General features: G+C 52.5%; 1 protein-coding gene and 1 non-coding gene across 2 annotated transcripts; one reads left to right on the top strand and one right to left on the bottom strand.

Annotated features, from left to right (window-relative positions):
• Positions 1 to 169: 169 nt before the first annotated feature.
• MAP3K10 (mitogen-activated protein kinase kinase kinase 10) lies at positions 170 to 18688 on the bottom strand. Its single transcript, XM_066348459.1, has 10 exons — positions 16637 to 18688; positions 11260 to 11440; positions 8213 to 8361; positions 7587 to 7762; positions 6375 to 6621; positions 4958 to 5074; positions 2479 to 2641; positions 2272 to 2384; positions 1313 to 1969; positions 170 to 635 (listed from the first exon to the last, which is right to left on the bottom strand). The coding sequence occupies exons 1-10, from the start codon at positions 17310 to 17312 to the stop codon at positions 313 to 315; spliced, it is 2802 nt and encodes a 933-aa protein (XP_066204556.1). The 5' UTR covers positions 17313 to 18688; the 3' UTR covers positions 170 to 312.
• Positions 18689 to 22220: 3532 nt separating this feature from the next.
• TRNAS-GGA (transfer RNA serine (anticodon GGA)) lies at positions 22221 to 22296 on the top strand. Its single transcript has one exon. It is a non-coding gene; the product is annotated as a tRNA-Ser (tRNA).
• The last annotated feature ends 1310 nt before the right edge of the window (positions 22297 to 23606 follow it).

Raw genomic sequence — 23606 nt, 5'->3', positions numbered from 1 at the left:
CTGGGCCAGGGAAAGACACACAGTCAAGCGTGGTAGGGGGCAGGGGTTACCTTTAATGCTGCATTTTGTGCTGAATCCCCCATGTTGCCCTGTCCCTGAGTATCCCTGCCCTCTCCCTCCTGCTGCAGGGCGAGCACAGGGCCCCACCCCCAGGGTACAAAGAAATAAATTAAGTGCCCCCCTCCCCCCTTCCCCAATAAATAGTTATGAGCATCCTGACCCAGGGCCTCCCCTGCCTTGTGGCCTGGTGGGCTGGGGCGGGGCCTGGGGCGCTACATTCATGGCTGCCCAGGCGGGTGGCCGTGGCAGGCCTCAGCGTGAGCCATGGGCCCCACACAGGGGCACTGTGCTGTCCTGGCTCTGCCCCTCCATGTCCATGTCAAGCAGTGTGGGCTGCATGCTGGGGGGTCTGGGGCTCTCTGGAGTGTCTGGCCTGCTGGGAGGCGAGATGCTGAGTGTCCGACCAAAGGAGACCAGTTTCCAGGGGTCCAGACGGGGGCGGCTGGAAGCTGGCCGGGGTCTTGGGGCAAAGGTCAGGGTGGTGGGGCGGCCAGGAAACTCAGGGGGCCGGTGGCGGGTGGGAAACAGGGCCTGGGGGTCGGGTAGGCGGGGGAAGTCCAGGGAATCTCGAGGGCCTGGTAAGAGAGGATCAGACAGGTGAGTGGGGGTGGAACAGAGGGTGGTATTGAAAAGCCAGGAGGGTTGACCTAAAAATTGGAATTTCTGACTTTTCTCAAAAAATCTACTGGAGAAAAAGCCCTCATCCCTCCCAACTCTTCTACACTGGGCTAGGGTCAGGAAGATAGAGCTCAGAGATATGGAGAGACCTTAGGCTTGACAGCATCTCTAAATGGGGATAAAAGCACCTCCCCACATAGGTGAGGAGTAAGTAAAATAATAATAATAATAATTGTAAAACAGTAGCTCAATGCCTGATAGGCAATACTTAACTCCTATATGTTCCAATCATCTTTGTTGGATTAATAAAGGCACAGAGAACAGGGCCTAGTGCATGAGTGTTAGCTAAAATTTTTGTGTTAGCTAGTTATTATCGTTGCCATTAATGTCACCTGCCTGGCCCCTGTGGGCCTTAGAGCTTGCCACCTTTGCTTCATGCTATGTCTCAATCACTTGGGGTCCCACAATGCCTCCAGCATTAAGGGCCAAGGGGACAGCCCCTTCCTCCCCGTGCTAAGCAGGAGATTGCCGCCTTGGCATCCTTGGGGTGGTTGCTGAGCTGGGACACTGGACCTCAGCAGGGCAGGGGGAGAAGGTCATTTTCTGCACACTGGGCCCAGTGTGCCTCACTCACCAGGGCCAGGCCCCGTGGGCTCTGGCGCCCCCCGCTGCCCCAGCGCTCCATCAGAGGGCGTCCTCCGGTGCCCGCGGCTCACAGCGCAAGCAGCTGTGATGTGAGTGGGCGTCAGTGACTGGCGAGGGTCCTTCTTGAAGCTCTCCAGCTCCAGGTCCACCAGGGGGTTGGTACTGGGTGAGGACTCGGGCGGGGAAGGGAGCGGGGAGGGTACCGCCGGGGTGGCCTCGTCACTGTCGGAGCGTAGCAGCGAACGCGTGGAGTTGCAGTCAGAAATGGAGGACAGCGACACCAGGGTGGCTGAGGGCACCAGGCCTGGGCCGGTGGCGCCGTCATCGCGGCGGCTGGGGGAGCGCATAGGTGGGCTAACGCCGCGTGGGAAGCGGCCCGCCCGGGGGAAGAAGCCGTCCAGCCAGCGGCGCTGCTCCTCACCATAGGTTGCGCGTGCGTCCGCCACATCCGCGCCTAGGCCCACAGCACCTAGCAGCGTGGCGCAGCCCAGCAACGCGAATTCACAGCACCGCCGGGCACCGGGCCTGGCCGGGGCCACTGGCATTCCCGGGGAGGGCTCGGTGGACAAAGGAACCGTGAGGTAGGCCGGGGTGCTGTGGGGCGAGGGAGGCTCGCTGCTGCCTTCGTCTGCCTCCGCGAATTCCTCTGTAACCGAAGAGGGCCAGCACTCGACTCCGACTCCGGGCAGTCCCTGGAGACTTGGAGGCCAAAGGCCTGCTCCCAACGACCCCTCCACCAGCAAGACCAAGTGCACTAAGCATGGCTTTCGAAGCTGTCTCCCCTAAGGCCCTCTGTCCTGTTTTCTGGGAATACCTTCTACCCTCTGGCCCAGTGTAATCCGGCTCCCTTTCTGCAACCATGGGGAATGGTCATGTCTTGCTTTAGGGTTCTGTTCAGCCTGGGAGTGTCCCTTCCCCTCCCTTTAGAGGGCACCCTCATCCTCTTACCCATCTCATTGAGGCTGGCGAAGCCTGGGGCAATGGGGGTGTGTTTGGGGGACTTGCCCAGGTTGGGGGCACTTGATGACCATTGTTTGCTTCCTTCCCCCAGGGCCTTCAGCCTGCAGAGGGAACCAGAGATGGGGAGTGGTCCTGGGCCTTCTGGTGGCCGTGGGCCTGGGGGTGGGGCACAGGGTGGGCTCCAGCCACCAGTACCTCTCCTCGCCTCCAGCCCGCTCCCTCTGCAGGGTGGAGCTGGGCCCCCAGGTCCGGCCTTTCTTCTTGCCCCCAACCAGTTCTTCCTTCTTTGGGGGCCCACTGCGGCCCCATGTTCCACTGCCACCACTGCTGCAGCCACCGCCACCGTCCACAGGGGTCACTGGGCCGAGAAAAGCCACTTGGTTATTGGGTCTTGAGAAGTCTGTCCCAGCTGGGTTCCCAGCTTCACACTCCCCACCTCAGATTCGTCCTCCATCTGGAAGTCCAAGGGATCTTAGATTCTAACTCCAGTCATGACCCTTCTTTGCTCTAAGTCCTTCCATAGCTCCCCACTGCTGTAAGGACAATGGCCCAGCCTCTCAGCCTGGCATTCGAGGCCCTTCATGTTATTCCCAGCTGACTTCTTCAGCTTCATTTCCATCACTGCTCACAGCCTAATCCTTCAATCATCCATTCATTCCCAAATGTTTACTGAGCACCTGTTCTGTGCCAAGCCCTGGAGCAGGTGCTGAGAACACAGCAGTGGACAAAGCAGACAAAATCCCCTGCCTCTGGAGTTGACATTTCAGTAGGTGAAGACTCACACTGGGTAAGTCATTTGTGTAGTGTCAGAAGGCGGTAAGCACTAAGGGAGATATGAAGTGGGAATGGGGTCTGATGGCTAGGGAAGGCTTCACATGGGAGAAAGAAATCTAAGCAAAAAGGAGGTGGTGAGGGAGTGAGTGAAGAAGATACAGGGAGAGGAGCATTTCAGGCAGAGGGAACAGCAAATGCCAAGGCTCTGAGGCTGGACAGCCCGGAGAGTGCACAGAACAGGAGGCCAGTGGGACATGTGTGGAGGGAGGAAGGAAGGAAAGGAAAAGAGGGAGGGAAAGAGAGGGAGGGAGGGGAGGGGGAGAGAGAGGGAAGGGAGGGGGGGAGGGAGGGAGGGAGGGAGGGAAGGGGGAGAGGGAGGGAAGAGAGGGGGAGAGGGAGGGAGGGAGGGAAGGGAGGGGGAGAGGGAGGGAGGGAGGGAAGGGGGAGAGGGAGGGAAGGGAGGGGGAGAGGGAGGGAGGGGTGGGGGAGGGGGAGAGGGAGAGGGAGGGAGGGAGAGAGGGAGAGAGGGAAGGGGGAGAGGGAGGGAGGGGAGGGAGGGAGAGAGGGAGGGAGGGAAGGGGGAGAGGGAGGGAGGGGAGGGGAGGGGGAGAGGGAGGGAGGGAGGGGCAGGGGAGGGGAGGGAGGGAGGGAGGGGAGGGGGAGAGGGAAGGGGGAGAGGGAGGGAGGGAGGGGTGGGGGAGGGGGAGAGGGAGAGGGAGGGAGGGGAGGGAGGGAGAGAAGGGAGGGAGGGAGGGAGAGGAGGGAGGGAGGGGAGGGGGAGAGGGAGGGAGGGGAGGGGGAGAGGGAGGGAGGGGAGGGGGAGAGGGAGAGGGAGGGAGGAGAGGGAGGGGAGGGAAGGGGGAGAGAGCTAGTAGGGATACACAGGTGAAGGCAGAAGTGTCATGGCTGGAACCTCATGTCTACAGGTTCCCAAATGGGTTCACACTTCCATGCCTTTGCACAGGCTGTTCCTTCATCTGGAATTCTGTTCCTTTTCAGTCCCTTTCCTGACCTGGTTGGCTCCACTGCATGGCCATTGTCTTTGTGTCCCACTTGAGAATGACCTTCAGGCCTAGTACAAAGCTGGTGCCAAACAGATGTGTGTGGGGGCAGTGTGTGTGGCAAGGCTGGAGGTGAATGATGGAACAGAACAGACTTGGGAGTCAGCCCTGTACCCTCAATTCACCAGCAAACCCCAGCAGCTGCACCCCTGCCAGGCCCCCCACTGTGACCATCTTCCCCTCCAAGGCCCTACCCCAGTCCAGCCCCATCGGCTCACTTGTCTCCAGCCCTTACTCCTGCCCTCCTATCTCCCATGCTCCCCACAGCAGCCAGAGGGAAAAGGCAGGTTTTATCATATCACCGCCTTGCTCGCAGCCCTCCAGGGCTCCCATCCCATTTAAAATAAAATCCAGGTTCCTATCCCGGCTCTCAAGGCCCTGCTGGACCCCTGTCCAGAAACCTCCTGCTCGGCACCCCATTTGTTCTACTCCAGCAAAGCTGGCCTTTTGGGCTGGCACACACCATCCTTGTCCCCAGTTCTAGGCCTCAGCCTTTGCTGGTCTCTCTGCCAGGGACCCTCTTCCTTCAGATCTCTGCATGTCCTCGCTCGCTCCGTATCACACAGATCCCTGCTCAAACCCCAGCTCCTCAAACGGGCTTTCCTAATGTAAAACAGCAACCCTTTTCTCCCTTATTCCCTCCCCTGATTTCTTTTATAGCGCTTATCCTTACAGACAAGAAAGTGTCCTGCTTGCTTACTGACCTGTTCATTGTCTGTTTCCCCTCAGTGAGAACGAGGGAGGGGACCCTGCCCGTCTTGTTCCCTGCTGATCCTCTGGCTTGATGAAAGGGATGTACTCAGAGAAGCGGACTGGCCAGCACCTGGGGAGATACTCACAGCGAATGGCCCTCAGGCGGGGGATGATGCTGGGGCTTGCAGGGGGGCTGGCTCTATCGGATCCTTTCCGCTTGTCCAGAGTCGGAGAGGCTTGGACTGTAATCTTATGCTCAAAACCTGCAAAACAGAGATTTCCTTAAGCAAATGATTCCATGGGTCACCAGAGCAGTTCCCTTTACAGAAGGACCATTTTCCATTCCTTAATGCAGTAGTTCTCCAAGTGTGGCTCCCAGACTAGCCTCATCATCAAGTGCCAACGTCCCGGAACCGCAGGTGCTCTGGGCCCGCCCTGAGGAGCAGCTTTAGGGCTGAGGTGCAGTGGTCTAACTGGGGGACACGCCCTCCCGGTACCTCTCGTCGGCCACATGTGGCAGCTAAACACTTGAAATGTGATCCGTGTAACTGAGGAACTAGAGGATTTTACCTGAATTTATTTAACTGTAGTTAATTTATGTTTACTTTTAAAAGTGAATTTGCAAACTTAGTCATTAGAAACAGTTAAGTATGTTTGGAACAACTTGGGTGTATGAATCTACTTTTTCAACTGTACATTTTATGAAATCTAAATACAGGTCAAGCATTTTTGATGAAAATTTAGCCCTGGGATTGAGATGTGCTATAAATATAAAATACATGCTGGATTTCAAAGATTCAGTGTGGAAAAAAGGTGTAATATCTCATTAACAAGTTTTTCTTGTTATTTATTATGTGTGAAACCGTAACAGTTTAGCTATATTGGGCTAAATAAAATATAATATTTAAATTTCACTTGTTTCTCTTTCCTTAGTGTAGCTAATAGGAAATTTAAAATTACACACGTGGCTTGCATTTTCTTTCTGTTAGCAGCACTTCTCCGTCACAGAGAGACAGCCAGCATGACGAGCCCTGACATCACCTAGAAAGCAGTCTTTGAAAAATAAATCAAACCTGAACTTGAAACTGCTGAAGCCTTGAGACTTGTGTGAAACTTGTTTTTGTAGGTCAAATGGCTGAACGTCAGCAAACCCCGTGGTTTAACCCAACACCAACTTCCAGGAAATTCGGGGGTAGAGGGACACGGAAGTGATAGCGGGGTGCTGCAAGCAGCAAAGTCTAGACTGTGGAAATGCTGCACAAATGATACGCGATGTATCCTCAACGAATCAGTGTCAAGGGAAAAAAGGGCAGGTTAAAAGGTATTAAGTCAATAGTTGGGAGACAAAATTATAAAGGAAGTGACTGCCCCAAAAGTCAAGACAGGGACTGCCCTCGGGGGCATCATTAAGCTGCACAGTTTTATTGGTGGTTTCCTCTGTGTGATATATTTAGCAATAAAAAATTAAAACAAACAGAAAAAAGAAGCAATAAACTGTGGGCTATGGATGCTCCCAGCAACCTGTTAGGGGATGCCCGAGGGACAAGGGACAGATGTGGGTACCAGAGGGCAGGCTGATGTGGCTGCTGCCTTCCCGCAGCTTAAGCAGGCGGCTGCGCTTGAAGTTGCCCTTGCGTTTGCGGACCCGGGGCTTCTCCTGGCTCAGCTGGCACATGAGCAGGTGCAGCTCCCGCTCCACAATGTCCATCTCCCGCTCAGCCAGCTCCTGCTCCCGCCGGCGCAGCTGCTCCTCCTGGAAGCGCTGCTCCTGAGCGGCCCGCAGCAGCTCCTCCTCGCGGCTCCGGAGCTCCTGGGGAGGACAGGGTGGCCTGAGGGGAGGCACTGAGCCACTCTGCCCCTGGAATGAACCCAGGGCTGCTGCGTCTGGCTGTGGCTCTGCCCGGGACTGTCCTGCTGCGAAGCAAATTGGGGGCACCATCCAACTCACATTTCACTAACCAAGCTGCATCCAGGGCAGGGGCTGCGTTTCTTTTCTCTTTTATTCTTTTTAGCTCTTCAATTTGGAAGACTTCAAACATCCACAAAAGCAGAGAATAGTACGTCCCCATGTATTCATCATCCAACAATTTTGTCTATACTTTGCAAATCTTTTTTCATGTATCTCCTTCCTTCTCTCTTCTCTCCCTCTCATTTTGCTGTAGTATTTAAAACTAACCTCAGACATCACGCAGTATCACTTTTAAGTACTTCAGTGCAGGGGGTCTTTTTCTTATTAATTCACTAATAGGAGGCTGTCTTTTTATTTTTATATTTTTAGCAAGAAAGAGCAAGAGGAACAGACAGGGACAGACAGGCAGGAAGGGAGAGAGATGAGAAGCATCGATTCTTTGTGGCGGCACCTTAGTTGTTCATGGATTGCTGTCTCATGTACCTTGACTGGCGGGTTCCAGCCAAGCTAGTGACCCCTTGCTCAAGCCAGTGACCTTGGGCTTCAAGCCAGCCCTTTTTGGGCTCAAGCCAGCAATCATGGGGTCATGTCTATGATCCCACGCTCAAGCTGGTGACCTCGCACTCAAGCCAGATGAGCCAGCAATCAAGCCAGTGACCTCAGGGTTTCGAACCTGGGTCTTCTAGGTCCCAGGCTGACACTTTATCCACTGAGCCACAGCCTGGTCAGGTGAGGCTGTCTTTTCTTAATACGTACGCAAAAGAGGCTTCTGTGGCCCTGGCTCAGGGGACGGGACTCTGTCCCCCCCAAGGCAGCAGAACTCAGGTTTCTTGCTCCATCCCTCCCACCTCGCCTCCTGCTTTCACCTTCTCCTTGGTCCGAAGGTCGTCGAACATGTGCTGAATTTCCAGCTTCCAGTCCTCCTGCAGCGAGTGGAAGGACTCGAGCGGCATCTGGAACAGGGCTGACTGTTCTATGACTTCAAGCTGCTTCAAGATGCTGCTGAAATCTGGCCGCCCATGGGGGTCTGGGTCCCAGCATTCTGGGTGGGAGTGAGATGTCAGTGGCCACGCTTTGGGGCCTCAACATGCTCAGTGAAGGGCAGGACTTCAAGGGACTGTGGACAGCTTCCATGGAGCTGAGGGGAAGGCATTCAAACCCAAATTCCCGGTTCTATTTCACCTGGTGAAACTCTGGGAGAGAAACCCAAGAACCTGCTCCCTGACTGGTGGTAGAATGAGGGATCAGGGAGGTAGCCCAGGGCCAATGAGTCCTAAGAGGTTGCCCTCAAGAGCTGTGGGCCTGGCCAGAGTAAGGGTCTGGGGGCCATTGAGTCAACTGTGGGGGAGACTGTTCATGGTCTGACAGGTCCAGCCCTTTCTCCCCCACTTTTGGGCCCACTGGCATGGATGGGTGTGAAGGGGTGAGGTCTGGGCCCAAGGGCTCCTGCCACCCAAGCTGAGCCTTCCCTCTCCATGGGGCCCTGGCTCACCCTCCAGTAGGCGGGCAAAGGGCTCGGGGCACGTGGAGGGGATGGGAAGTGTCAGCTTGTTCATAGCCACGCCATATGCCACAGCCAAGGCGTCGATTTCACGGTAGGGGACCTCACCCGTCAGCAGCTCCCAGAGAAGTACCCCAAAGCTGCAGGTGGGGGAGAGGAAGGAGTGATGCCGCAGTGCACTCCAATCCTCACCTCCACACCAGTCCTGCCTCTGGTCCCGATGGGCCTCCCTCACTCTAACACCCACCCTGGCCAGTGGGGCCACAGGAACCTAATTTGACCTCCACTGGCCTGATCTTAAACAGACGTACTGGGGTTGCTCTCTGGTGTCATGCCTTTGCTCTCTCTTCACTTGCCTCACCTGAGAACCTTCAAAGGTCCCAGTGCCCCCCGAGAAGACCCGCACTTCCCAGTCCTGACCTCTGATGGCCCCGCGGCCTCACCTCTAAGCGCTCTCAGGCTACACACCAATCGCAGCTTCATCTTGCAGCCACACTGAAGAGTTGAACAAGTCCTGTTCTCTAACACCTGGCCTTTGTACAAGCCGTTCCCTTTGTCAAGAACACTTTTCCCTTTGTATAACTGTCCCTCAAGTCTCGATTCAGGTACTCCCTCTGCCAGGAAGCCTTTCTTGATTCCGCAGCTTCCAAAGCTGGATTAAAGGTCTCTCTTCTATGTTCCTATAGAACCTGTGGCACTTACCCCTAAACACAAGTTAACACTAACATTTGTAAAGCACTTTCTTCTAGCTAGCACTGTGCTAGGCATTCTCAGTAATCCTCCCAACATCCCTGACAGGCAGAAGGTCTTGGCATGACCCTTATTTTTTCTGACGAGCAGATGTAGGCTCAGAAAGGTTAAGGTGCTTGCCTACAGTCACACAGTTAGTAGGTGGTGGAGCCACTCTTGAACTCAGGTCTGCCTCATGCCCACAACAATGTCCTTAATGGCTACATGACACCAGAGTTTGCATCACTGTGCTACAACCCCCTGTGTGTTCACCTTCTCCAGTAAATTGAGCTCCTCTGGCTCTGGACCACTGTTTTGTGCAGTGCCTAACGTGTAGATCCCCATGCCCCCCATATCCACACATTCATTCATTCCCCGCACACTGAGCAAATACCCACTGTGTGCCAGACACTGTTCTAGGCACTGGAACAAGATGGACGCCACCCTCGCCCTCAGGCAGCTGACACCTCCCTTTCTCTCTCAGTGATAGTACTGGTGAATCTGTGCTGGGCATATGCTTCCTAAAGTTTTCCATCCTCCTTTGCAGCTAAACATGCCTGTATGACAATGGTTCTGGCCAGTGAGGAGGGTGCAACGAACATCCAGGAAGTGTCCTTAAAGGGAAGGGGTGCTCCTTTCATCTTTTCTCCTTCCTGCTGGCTGGAATGTGACATAAAACCTGGAGCTCAAGCAGCCATCTTAGACCATGAAGTGAACTTGGGAATGGAGGCCATACAAGGTGGAGGAAAAGAAGACTGACTTGTACTTAGACATGGCATGCCCCCCCCCCCCCCCCGCCATGTCTCTGGAAACCAGTACAGATGCTTTGATTGTCACAATGACTGGGAGTGGTAATGATGTTTGGTGGCTGGGAACCATGGATACTTTTGTCCTAAAAACTACAAGGACAGTATCATGCAAGCAATAATTATCCTTTCCAATGTCAATAACACCCCTGTTAAGGAAACATGCCATAGGACGTTGAATTTCTAACACTGGGGGCACCATCTCAGTCTTGGCTTTACATGACAGTATAAACTTCAGTCTTGTTTTTGGGGGTTTCTGTTCCCTGCTACTGAAATATGGCTCTGCTGAATGTCTGGGACCACAAATGAATGCCTGATGCGAGGCCAGTCAGGACTCTCCCTGAAGAGCTGTATTGCTCTGGTTGAGACGTCCTGTCTGATCTGTCTGCCCAAGAGCTGTGGTTTTGCTGCTTGGTCCATCTGGAGCCTCAGCTGGGGACTGACCTGGGTTTGGCTCTCTCCCAGAAGAGGCCTTGGGTTAAAGAGTTTTGCTGCCACTACAAAGTCTCGCTGGTGATGGCAACAGCCTCCTTATTGGCCTCCCACCCCTACTCTTTCTCCTGGAATCCATTCTCTGGCTGGCCCAGAGGGAGCCTTTCCAATGCTGAATCTGATCTTATCGTTCATAAACGTCTCTAGTGGCCTTCCACTGTGCTTAGAATAAAACTGGAGTCTGACGCCTCATCCGAGGGGACTTCCAGCTCTCTCTCCCATGTCACTTCCTACCACTTCCCTCCTTGTCTGCTCCAGCCAACCACACAGGCCCTTATAGCTATTTCTGGAACGTACCAATCTTGTTCTCATTTCAGTACATCCTTTGTATGAACTATTTCCTCTGCCTGGGAAGCTTCTTCCCCCAAACTCTGTATAGCTGGCTCTGTCTTGTCATCCAGAATACAGCTCAAGTATCATTTCTCAGAAAAGACTTCTGCAAGATGTCCTCCAGCCCTCAGAGTGCTTTTCCATCAACCTCCTGGCTTGTAATGCTATCATAGACTTTCTGGTGAATGAATGTCTTCTTAGATTATTTTACAATTTTCTTACCAGAAAAACAGCTTTTTGAAACTTCTTGTATACTTATTCATTTACTATCCTTGCGATCAAGAAATGTGTCTATTTTTATTTCCTGCTGTATCCCTAGCACCCAGCACAGGTGAATAGTTGAGATGAAGGAATGAATGAATGGTTGTCTCTGAAAGCCTCAACTTCCTGTTTGACAAGTGGGGCTGTGTACCAGATGGTGTCTGAGGGCCTTTGGTGCTGACAACATCCTAGCTCTACATCTTTTTTTTTTTTTTAACTGCAATCCAAGTCATCCTTAGCTGCCAATTTTGCTAGCAGAGCAGAGGCCTGCTTTGCTACCTGTGTGATGGTCTGACTGTGTCAGCAAGCCCCTAAGCCGGGCCCAGATCCTGGCTTCAGTGGCAGACTACCTCTCCCACTACGCTGTAACCCCTCCTCACTCCCCTTCCCAGGAGGCCTCCCCAGCCCCACCGTCAGCACCTCCAGACGTCACTGCTTTTGGAGAAGAGGGAGAGACGGATAACCTCCGGGGCCATCCAGGCGTAAGTCCCCGCAGCGCTCATCTTGGTGGTCTTGTGCCACTCACGGGCGAGGCCGAAGTCTGTGATCTTGAGCACCGTGTCTGCGAGGTTGTGGTTCTCGATGGCCTCCAGAATAAGGACTGTGGGGGAGGAAGAAAGGTGGTTACCCCAGACTTGGCGGGTGGGAGGTGCATGCTCTGGCTCTGCTGCAGCTGGACTCTCTGGTTTTCTTCCCACCACCTCACGTGGCCAGTCTAACCCCTGCCCCAGGCTCCGAGGTCCCCTGCCCTCCTGACTCCAATCTCTATTCTGGGAAGCTCAGTGCAAAGTCGATGGCCACAGCCTTGGTTCTCCGTGGTCCAGGCCTTCAATTCCCAACCTCCAAAGACGTGGAAACAACAAACCATGAACCGAAGGGACGACGAGGTTTCCTTTGTCTGTCAGCCCTGTGGTATGCTGCATTTGTGGCCCCGCTTCTGCTCCTCTCTGTTACACTCTTTGCCATGTGACTTCACAGGTCCTTCCACCAGAGGCAGGGTGCATTCCCTCCAGGTTGGCCATGTGACTTGCTTTGTGGCCAGCAGAGTGAGGCAGAAGTGAGAGTGCCAAGCCTAGGCCTCAAAAGGCCTCACGGGCCGGCCTGCCCTTTTACACGTCTGCTATCACCAGGAGAACATGCCTCGCTGGTCCAACGAAGATGAGAGACACTCAGAGCAAAGCCTCTCCCACTGAGTTGAGCCTAAATTATATACCCTCCACCTGGCCTGCAAATGTATGAGCAGTGCTAAATGACATGGAGTTTGAGGACACAGAATTTTGGGGGTGGTTTGTTACATAACAGTATTGTGATAAAATATGACTGATACAGCCTCCCAAGCACATTGAATGGTTCCAACTTACTTGCTGCCTATGGTCAATAATACTAACAACAACAATAATCATGGCTGGTGCCTATTAGGAAACCGTTATGTGGTAGGCATAGTGCTAAGCAACCCATGAATTATTTCATTTATATTCATTTACATGAATTAACTAGCAAGTAACTCATTTTGTTGACTAGCGCACTGAGGCTCAGGGATGAGGTCACTTGGCCAAGATCATACAACTTGAAAATGGTAGAGCAAAGACCTGAACTAGACCTGTCATCAAAGCCCAATCTTTTAACTGCTATGATAGTCTACTACCTCCTATCAAACAGAGGTCCCAAAGTGTACAGTGTACTGCTTGGGTTTGAATTCCAGCTCTGCTGCTTATTAGTTGCATAACGTTTTTGTGTTTCTTTTGACAGAGACAGAGTCAGAGAGAGGGACAGATAGGGACAGACAGACAGAAAGGGAGAGAGATGAGAAGCATCAATTCTTTGTTGCGGCACCTTCGTTGTTCATTGATTACTTTCTCATATGTGCCTTGACTGGGGTGGGGGCTACAGCAGACCAAGTGACCCCTTACTCAAGCCACAACCTAGGGCTCAAACTAGCGACCTTTGGGCTCAAGTCAGCAACCATGGGGTCATGTCTATGATCCTATGTTCAAGCCGGCGACCCCACACTCAAGCTGGATGAGCCCAAGCTCAAGCCAGCGACCTCAGGGTTTCGAACCTAGGTGTGTCCCAGTCCAACGCTCTATCCACTGCACCACTGCCTGATCAGGCTAGCTACATAACCTTATATAATTAACTTTCTTTTCTTTTTTCTCTTTCTTTCTTTCTCTTTCTTTCTTTCTTTTAAGACAGAGAGAAAGAGAAAGACAAAAAGAGAGACGAGAAGCATCAACTTGTAGTTGTAGCACTTTAGTTCATTGATTTCTTCTCAGATGTGCTTTGACTGGGGAGCTCCAGCCAAGCCAGTGCCCCCTTGCTCAAGCCATTGATCTTTGTCTCAAGCAAAGTACCTTGGGCTTCAAGCCAGTAACCATAGGATCTCATCTATGATCCTATGCTCATGCTGCTGAGCCTGTGCTCCAGCCGGTGACCTTAGAGTTTTGAACCTGGGACTTCAGCTTCCCAGGTCAATGCTCTATTCACTGTGCCACCACTGATTAGGTAAGTTTATTTTTCTTAACACTAAGATTTCTGCTCTATTAAATGAAGATGATAACAGTATTTATCTTATAGGATTGTAGTAAAGATTTATTGCCTGAAGCAACAACAGGTCCTTTAAAAGTATTAGTGGCCCTGGCCGGTTGGCTCAGTGGTGGAGCGTCAGCCTGGCATGTGGAAGTCCCGAGTTCGATTCCCGGCCAGGGCACACAGGAGAGGCGCCCATCTGTTTCTCCACCCCTCCCCCTCTCCTTCCTCTCTGTCTCTCTCTTCCCCTCCTGCAGCCGAGGCTCCATTGGAGCAAAAGATGGCCCGGGCACTGGGGATGGCTCCTTGGCCTCTGCCCCAGGCACTAGAGTGGCTCTGATCGCAACAGAGCGATGCCCCAGATGGGCAGAGCATCGCCCCCTGGTGGGCGTGCCGGGTGGATCCCCGTCGGGCGCATGCGGGAGTCTGTCTGACTGCCTCCCCGTTTCCAGCTTCAGAAAAATACAAAAAAAAAAAAAAAAAAAAAAGTATTAGCTATTACCATTAGTGTGTAATGTCACCGTAATTATTCCTTATTTCTCCACCTTTATATTTGACCCTTCCTGGCTAATTTTCTAGTCAAAATAACAATGAGCTAATTCTACCTTCATGTCTACTTGACAGATGAAGAAACTGGGGGTCAGGGAGATCAGTACATTTCCTAAGGTCACACAGTTGGTAATCTTGTCTATTCTTTAAAGCCCGACTCAAACAGCACCTCCTCTTGGCAGCCTCCTATGACTCCAGCCTATGATTTCAACCCCCAGAAGTCTCCCGTCTTGGGTCCCCACCTCTCCTGTTTGTGGAGTGACCCTATGACAAGGGGAATAACCCCATGGTCATATACTTTAGTTCTGCATCTCCTGGGCTAGGCCCAAATCAGTTCCCTTTAAAATATTTATATATACCTGATCATGTCATCCCCTGCTTAAAACCTTCTAATGGCCTCCACTACACTGAATAAAATGCCCAGAGTCCTCACCAAAGCCCCCAAGGTCAACAGGATCTGGCCCCTGCCTACCTTTCTGACCCGATCTCCTTCCACCTCTGCCTCCAACTCTTGCAACGCCTCAGGTCTCCTTGCTGTCTCTCTGACAAGGCACACTCGTTCCCTCTTCATGTCCTTTGCCCTGCCACAACTTTGTAAGGCTGGCTCCTCTTTGTTCACATCTCTGTTCAAGTGCTGCCTTCCCTTACCATCTGATCCAGAGCTCTACTCCATCCTTAATCTGCTTTACTTCCTTCAAAGCCTGATACTCCCTGGAAATTTTACCTATCTAAATATCAATCACCTATTTCTATTCATTAGACTCTAACTCCCATAAGGGGGGAATCTTGCTTCATTCACTTCTATAATCCCAGGGCCCTGGACAGTGCCTAGTATGCTTAAATCTGCTTAAGAACCATTAAATGAGTGATATCAGATGGGAAGCTCCTTAGGTAAGGATGACTGGGGGAAGCTGTGCTGTGGAGGCTGTCTGACCTCTATCTCAGGCATGGAGCGGTCCCATTGCCTGACCAGGAAGCCCTGGACTACAGTTCCACCAACCCTTGTCCAGGTGGCACAGGCTACACAAAAACTTGGGGTTGTGAGAGCAGTGTCTTTACTCCCCAACTGCAGGCTGTGAATCAGCAGGGCTGAGGAAGAGCTGAGAAGGTGCCCCAGCCTTCAAAAGGAGGATGCTAGTAGTCCTGCCTCCATTTTCCCAGCATTTCAGAGGAGTTGGAGCATGAGCATCTGTGAAGGCAGGGGCCATCTTTGTCTGCCTTGCTTCATTCTCAGCCGTTTCAGGGCTTGACACACCTCAGATACTTGGTAGCTCTTTGTTGAGTATATGAATGCCAGGCCTGGGAGGTAAGGAAGACTCACCCCTCTGTTCTAGGTGGTGGTGGTAGTGGTGGGGAATAGCAATAAACTTATAAAAAGTGGGATGGATTCAAACAAATTTCAAGATTTAGAATTGACAGGGATCAGAACTAGATGAGTTGTGAGGGGTGGACGTACACCCTTCATAGTTCATGTGAGGGCAGAGAGCATGCTGGTCTCATTCCCCATTGATCCCTCTAGCTTAGCACATGATCTGACCCGGTAAAACCAAATTAAAGAATGAATAAATAAATGCAAAAATGAAAGGAAGTGAGGGGGCAGAGGAAGGATAAGAGCCAAGAAAGTAGAATTTTCCCCCTGCTATGTCCTTAAGGGGCATGACAGGGTCTGGCATACAACAAACAGGTAATCTAGAAATACCTATATCTGGGAATGAATGAAATCTCTAGTTTGTAGGTATCATTAGGACAGAAATGGCCGTCTTGGTCCCTGTTGGCTCCTACTTAATAAGTGCTCAATTAATATTTGCTGACATTGTGAAAGCTCCTTGATCTATATGTGGGTCCAGGGGAACCGTCCCTTCTACCTGGCCTTGGTGCCCAGGTCAACTTTTGAGAACCTGTAATAGGCCTGGAAGCTTTAACATAAGGCAGATCCCTTTTCCTCCTTCCCCATCTTTTCCAGTTTGTCTTAGTCAGCTGGGGCAAGATGTAAGGGGTCTCAGGAAGTGGGTCTTAACTGGGGCGTTTCTGCCCCCTCCCTGGGGGGGGCATTTGGCAATGTCTGGAGACCCTTTTGCTTATCGTAACTGGAGGGTGGGGAATACTAGTGGTGTCTAGTGGGTAGAGACCAAGGATGCTGCTAGACAACCTATGACACATAAGGCAGATCCTATGTCACCCCTCCCCAAATGTCAATACTTCTAAGGTTGAGAAACCCTCACTCTAGGTCAGGGGTCTCAAACTCGCGGCCCGCAGACTTGAAGTTTGATTAGTCTGCGGGCCAGTCTGCGGGCCGCACAAAATTGGTGGGCGGGCCGCATGCGGCCCGCGGGCCCGAGTTTGAGACCCCTGCTCTAGGTCATGGGTTCTCTCTGTCTCTGCCTGGTGGATTCTGGCATCCTGGCTAGACAGTGAGTGCCATGAAGGCAGGCACTCCATCCATCCTGTTCACAGTGGGAATGCAGAGCCTGTCACAGTGTTCACAGATACATATTTATTGAACTACTGTGATGCTGTAGCCTGGGAGGCAGGTAATCCCTCAATCATTGTGAGCCACCCTTTCCTCCCTTAATGGGGCAAAGCCTGCCTCACCAGGCCCTGAAGGTATACTGCTGCCCTTTCTTGCCCCAGACAGTGTTTTCTGGTGTCCCCACTTCCCACCACCTAGGCTTGGCCTCCTAAAGTTCTATGGAAGCAAGATTTGGGGGAGGACACCACTTACTGTTGATAGACTTGAGGTCCCGGTGGATGATGGGCACAGGGGCATCATTGTGTAGGTAGTTCATGCCCCGGGCCACCTGCACAGCCCAGTTGACCAGCACATGAGGGGGCACACGGCGACCCGCCAGCACCCTGCTTAGTGCACCCCCCCTGGCATACTCCATCACCAGGCAGAGGTGTGGGGGGCTGAGGCAGGCGCCCCTGAGGGCAATGATGTTGGGGTGCTGAAGGGCTCCGAAGAGCCGGGCCTCTTGGCGCACCTGCTCTGCTGTCACTGCTGGGTCCCGCTCAGGGTCCAGCCGGGCAGCCTTGACGGCCACCTCCTCGCCACGCCACAGGGCCCGATAGACCTTGCCAAAGCCCCCTACACCGATGATCTCCTCTAGTTGCAGCTCGTGGAAGGGGATCTCCTGGGGCAGCTGCAAGCTGGCGGGTGCGGCGGGGGCCACGTAGTTGCTGGGGAAGACGCCCACACGGCCGCCGGGTAGCTGCCCGGTCCACCAGCCCTCGTCTCCCGACACCGCACAGTCCTGGGAAAGCACCTGGACGCGGTCGCCCCTCCGCAGGGTCAGCTCCTCATCGCCCGCCGCCTCGTAGTCGAACACCGCGGTCCAGACCGGCCCCGCGGGGGTGGTGCCCCACTCTTTGGCCGCCGCGCCCCCGCCCTCCTCCTCCATGGGGGAGGGGCCGGGGGCTGCGAGAGGCCGTTTCAGACAGGCTGCCCGCGGGATGCAAAGGGAGGGCCCCGGCGGCCAGGATGGGGGGCAGTCCCTGCAGGTTCTAGGGGGCTCCTGGGGGCCATGGCTGGAGGGCCCTCCGCAGGAGCAGGAAAATGCCGCTTTAAAGGGCAGGGTGGTCCGCTCTGATTCAGCTGTCCAGGCGGGGCCGGGTGGGGGTAGGGCGGCGGTTTCACCGGTCCCCCCCAAACGTCAGGGCGCTAAGAAGACCTGGACGCCCGGTTCCCGAATTCCCGTCGGGGCCCGCCGGTGGGGGACGAGGGCGAGGGCAGCAGGCAGCCCCCTTCCCCGCGCCTCTCACCCCGCGCAGCTCCACCGGCGGCCCCCAGCTCCGCATCCCGGGCCACGACAGCCGGGCGGGGCGGCGATGGCGAGGCCGGGGGGGCGCCCGCCCCGGGACGGGGTGGCGCGCCCCTCGGCCTCCTCACGAGCGGAGCAGCCGGGCGGCCCCCATCCTCTGCACCAGCCTCCGGGTCGGCCCCAGTCCTGCCCCCGCCCGCGCTGTTTCCCCGGGCTGCGGGCAGTGCCTGAGTGACGTATCGCTGCCGCCGCCGCCGCCGCGATGCCACTTGGGAGTTGTAGTCTCCCGCTACATAGAGATAGAAGTCCGCCCTGGTCCACCCGCCTTCAGAACCCCGGTGCCAGCCCCCGGCTGCTGTGGTGACTTCGCGGGGCCGAAGAAATCCTCCCAGGAGATAAGCCTGGCCTCGGATCCTCCCTGGAGGCCGGTGGCCGGACGCCTGAAGGAGGGAAGCAGGATGGGTGGCCTCACCGACCTTGTAGGGACCGCGGCCAAAGTGGGGTTGATGGTGAGGGATGAGCTTTGTAAAGCGAAAAGTAGGACCTGCGGAAATGGCGGTTACTGCCCGAGCCTCTAACGAAGCCGGGACGCGGTCCCCACGCTGGAAGGCCCCTGGGGGCCCCTCTCCCAGGTGCACGCCGGAAAATGTAGTCCGCTCTGATCCGTGTTGCGGGAGGCACCGCGCAAACCTCGGGCTTCGGGGAGTCTGTTGGTGGCTCCGGCAAGCCAGGGAATCGGGCCAATAGAGAGGCCTCTACGGGGGTGGGAGGATGTGTGCACTGTCCGTAGAGATAACAGCCATATTCGCCTTCCCTGCCAGCTGTGAGTTCCTCTGCCTCCGCCATCAGAGCTCGTATCCTCGAGAATCCCCGCTTCCCATAGTAAAAATTTCGATTGGGGGGTGGGGGGTGGACTTAATGTACATCTCGTGCTTTGCACACAAGGTGTTATTAAATCTTTGGAAAGACCTCGTTTTACAAATGACGCATGGAGAGAAGTAAAGCCCAGGTCTAGACCTATAATAACAAGAATCCAAAACATATTTTTAAATTAAAAAACAAAAACATGATTTAAAAATGCCATCTCATTCATTTTGTTTAATTTATGTTTAATTATATTTTTCGATTACAGTATGCATTCAACACTTTGGGGGGTATTAGTTTCGGGTGTACAGCACAGCAGACAGCCATTCATTCAGGGGGGCCAGCAGCCCCGGGAATTGCCCACCTGGCATCATGAATAGTCATTACAGTGTTGCTCTATCTTACATCCCTATGCCTATTTTGTAACTACCAATTAGCACTTCTTAATCCCATCAACTTTTTTTACCCTCTCTCCCAACACCCTTCCCCTCTAAAATGCCATCCCCTCGAAAGAATGAGGAAACAACCTTGCAGCAGTTCAGCGACTTGCTCAAGGCCTGCAAACTTCTTTTCTTTAATTTTTAGGTGAGAGGAGGGGAGTTAGAGAGGCTGCTTCCCACATGTGCCCCTACCGGGGTCCACCTGGCAATCCTCTCTGGGGCCAATGCTCACCTGAACTCAGGACTCAGGTGGGGCACTGAGACCAACCAAGCTATCCTCAGCGCTGGGGACCATACTGCTCAAACCAGTCTAATCACTGGCTGCGAGAGGGGAAGAGGGAGAGAGGTGGGAGAGAACCAGATGGTCACTTCTCATATGAGCCCTGACCAGGAATTGAACCTGGGATGTGCATTCGCTGTGGGCAGACACTCTATTCAATAAAGCACCAGCTATGGCCCTGCAAGCTTTTAAGTGGCAAAATTCTGGGTCTTTTTTCACTTGGCTTCTCCTGAGTGGTCTGGGGGTCTGGAGGGAGGATAGAAGAGGGGTGCTCTGATGAGCTCTGGTGCCCAAATTCCAGAGAATTGCCTCACAGGCCCCCTGGGAAGTTGTTCCACTTAGAGGAAAGTGGGTATCTGGCTCCTGGCTACCTGTCAGGGAAACTCAGGACCTATCAAGAATGCTTGCTGGAAGAGAGAGGACCTGCTTCATTCTGAGTACAGGTGGTTCTGTTATAATCTGATACATGGGAGTTCCTGAAAAACCTGCAACATAGTGTACTAAAAATAACAAGGCTTTATGGTGCCAGGTAAGAACTTCTAAACTTGTAGAAAAATTTAAAAGAGCTTATTAGCATTTATTTGAGCCAGACAGAGGACACATCTGGAAGCAAGATCTCAACAGACTGAATAATGCTTCCTAGAATGACAATTTGCAGTTTCTTTTCTGCATTTGAAGTGAAAGAGGGAATATATAAGGAAGATTACATGAAGGTGGGAGAAAACAAAGTGGAGATGGGGTGACAGGATAGTTTAGATTATGTGCTCTCTTGAGGGGGGGTTACCTTCGGAGGGATCTGAAAAAGGCATTTCAAAGGTGTGTTAATCTAGGTGCACAGAAACATTGGACATGGCTTGTTAGGGCAAATATAACCTTTTACTAAAGAACTTATATGCCTACTACCCACCATGATCTCCCCTTTTAGGAATTTATAATCAGTTCACCCAATAAAGTTACTTCTGGTTAGCTTTATATCGCACCTCTTCTTCATCCACAGTGGGAAAAATAGAATTAGGGACAAATCGCTCAAAATGTATGCAACTTTATAATAAGAGCACTACAGCCCGACCAGGCGGTGGCGCAGTGGATAGAGTGTCGGACTGGGATGCGGAAGACCCAGGTTCGAGACCCCAAGGTCGCCAGCTTGAGCACAGGTTCATCTGGTTTGAGCAAAGCTCACCAGCTTGGACCCAAGGTCGCTGGCTTGAGCAAGGGGTCACTCGGTCTGCAGAAGGCCCGCGGTCAAGGCACATATGAGAAAGCAATCAATGAACAACTAAGGTATCGCAACGAAAAACTGATGATTGATGCTTCTCATATCTCTCTGTCTCCGTTCCTGTCTGTCTGTCCCTATCTATCCCTCTCTTGAACTCTCTCTCTGTCTCTGTAAAAAAATTTTAAAAAGCAATACAAAACAGTAATGATTCTAATGGGAATGGTAACGCCAGTGGCTGATGCCAGACAGTTTCACATTGGATTCAGGCAGACGGTATAAGAAGGGAGCAAGCCTTCTGCTCCGAAAGGGGAGACACCAGAAGAATACAGGGGAAAGGAGCCAGCAGGGATATCTGAGCCAGCCAGTTATAAATTAACTACATCCCATAGTTCTCTAAATGGTTGCTTGGAGCCGCTTGCAACACAAAGCAAGAAAAGCAGGATCTGTATGTAGCTACGACCAGTGATCTTGAACCCCCTTCTCCCTTGCTGACCACACTGAAACTCCCCCTCCTCTCCTCTCCTTGAGTCCTGGGAAACCTTAAATAAAGGAATCACGTGCCCATTGCTTGGATACTGTAAAGCAGTGGTCTCCAACCTTTTTTGGGCCACGGACCGGTTTAATGTCACAAAATATTTTCACAGACCGGCCTTTAGGGTGGGTCAGATAAATGTATCACGTGACCGAGACAAGCGTCAAGAGTGAGTCTTAGATGGATGTAACAGAGGGAATCTGGTCATTTAAAAAAAATAAAACATCATTCAGACTTAAATGTAAATAAAACGGAAATAATGTAAGTTATTTGTTCTTTCTCTGCGGACCGGTACCAAATGGCCCACAGACCGGTACCCGCCCGCAGCCCGGGGATTGGGGACCACTGCTGTAAAGGTATATAACCTGTAAGAAAATCTAATTCAGGGAGCTTGTGCTTTGGTGCTACTAACCCCATGTGCTCCACTGGCTACTTATAAATTCTCTTTCCTCTATTAATCAAGTTGTCTGAGTGTCTTATACTCCATTGGCTGTCACTTCCTGCAACAGGTAGAGAAAATGCAGAGCTGGAAAGTGTTGGGCCATTCTGTTTAATAAAGTCTCACAACGGCGGAGAAGCACACAGGCAGGGGAAACCGCCTCTCAGACATACAAACAGCAAGAATGGCCTCTCACAGTGGTGGGCAGGCAATCGGCCATCGGCAATCCCCCTGAGCACAAGCACCCATGGCCTTACACATGCCATACACTGTGGTGCAGCCATACACTCACGCACCAATCAGGCAAAGAGCTTGCATCCGGTAAACCAGCGAGCAAGCCTAACACAGCTGCCCCACAGGAATACTAACATAGTCAAATTTCCAGGACATTTGCACTTAGCAACAACACCTTTTGTCCCTTCTTTGCAATTTTAAAGGCTGGAGCTTGTCTGGAGATATTAACTTGGAGATACTGGTCTAGAGATACTAAGTTCTAATGAAGACTATTTTCATCAAAATTTAAAAAGTCTCATCCTAGGTGTAGCCTTCATTAATCTGTTATTTTAATATGGGAAAATATGTTGTAGGTTCTTCACCTGCATTCACAGCTTTGCCACATATTGTGATATTGTAGCAAGCATTGTGGTCTGTGAAGCCACTAAATCAATCACTGTGGATATGAAGGAAGATATTTTCTATAGATAGGCAACTTTTCCCCTTAAGATCTTTTATTACTAAAGTTGCCCCTTTAACAGTGAAAAAGCTGGCCTCTGATTGGCCCTGGCCAGTTGGCTCAGTGGTAGAGCGTCGGCCTGGAGTGCGGAGGTCCCGGGTTCGATTCCCGGCCAGGGCACACAGGAGAGGAGCCCATCTGTTTCTCCACCCCTCCCCCTCTCCTTCCTCTCTGTCTCTCTCTTCCCCTCCCGCAGCGAGGCTCCAATGGAGCAAAAGATGGCCCGGGCACTGGGGATGGCTCCTTGGCCTCTGCCTCAGGCGCTGGAGTGGCTCTGGTAGCGACAGAGCGACGCCCCGGATGGGCAGAGCATTGCCCCCGGTGGGTGTGCCGGGTGGATCCCGGTCGGGCGCATGCGGGAGTCTGTCTGACTGCCTCCCTGTTTCCAGCTTCAGAAAAATACAAAAAATACAAAAAAAAAAGAAAGAAAAAAAAGAAAAAGCTGGCCTCTGACTGCTTCAAAACATTAACTTCTTGGAGAAAAACTGCATATTAACCAACATGCTTGTGTTATGCTGACATCTTTACTCTGTTTACCAGCTGCTTGTGGGGTGAGTCAAGTCAAAGAAGCAGGCAGGCAGCAGAAAAGGTTGTATCTGAGCAGATGCCTAGATTTGGGTGAGGAAAGGGACCTGGCCTTTTCTAAACCTGGTTGGGCCCTGCAGTGGGAATGGGGAAGAATGGGATGAAATTGGTGTAGTATTGAATCTTTTGTCCTTGGACATAGGTATAATTTTCTCTTGGGATAGCTTGTATATGCTTTCTGTCGTCCACTCACTGGGACTTTACTGTTTTTATTTATTTATGGCTAGGATTATACATTTTTCTAATCAGTTACTGCTGTTGTGTGGTTTTTCTTTTTTTTAGTGAGAGGAGGGCAGGTAGAGAGACAGACTTCTGCATGCGACCAGACTGGGATTCACCCAGTAACCTCCACCTGGGGCCGATGCTTCAATCAACCAAGCTATCCTCAGTGCCTGAGGCCAGTGCTTAAACCAATCAGCCACTGGCCTTGAGAAGGAAAGAGAGAGAAGGGGGAGAGGGGGAAGAGGGGAGAGAGTGAGGGGAAGAGAAGCAGATGGTTGCTTTTCATGTGTGCCCTGACTGGAAATCAAACCCGGGATGTCTGCATGCTGGGCTGACGTTCTATCCACTAAACCAACCAGCGAGGGCCCTGCAGTTGTATTTTTAATGCTGATCTTGGACCTGGCTACCTTCTTTTTTTTTTTTTTTTACTTTTTATTTTATTTATTCATTTTAGAGAGTGGGGGGAGAGAGAGAGAGAGAGAGAGAGAGAGAGAGAGAGAGAGAGAGAGAGAAGGGGGCGGAGCAGGAAGCATCAACTTCCATATGTACCTTGACCAGGCAAGCCAGGGTTTTGAACCGGCAACCTCAGAGTTTCCAGGTTGACGCTTTATCCACTGCGCCAC

The sequence above is a fragment of the Saccopteryx leptura genome, chromosome 9 (genome assembly GCF_036850995.1).
Source record: "Saccopteryx leptura isolate mSacLep1 chromosome 9, mSacLep1_pri_phased_curated, whole genome shotgun sequence".
NCBI lineage: Eukaryota > Metazoa > Chordata > Mammalia > Chiroptera > Emballonuridae > Saccopteryx > Saccopteryx leptura.
Note: the sequence above shows the minus strand (reverse complement) of the source record. Positions and strands in the feature narration are given on the sequence as shown.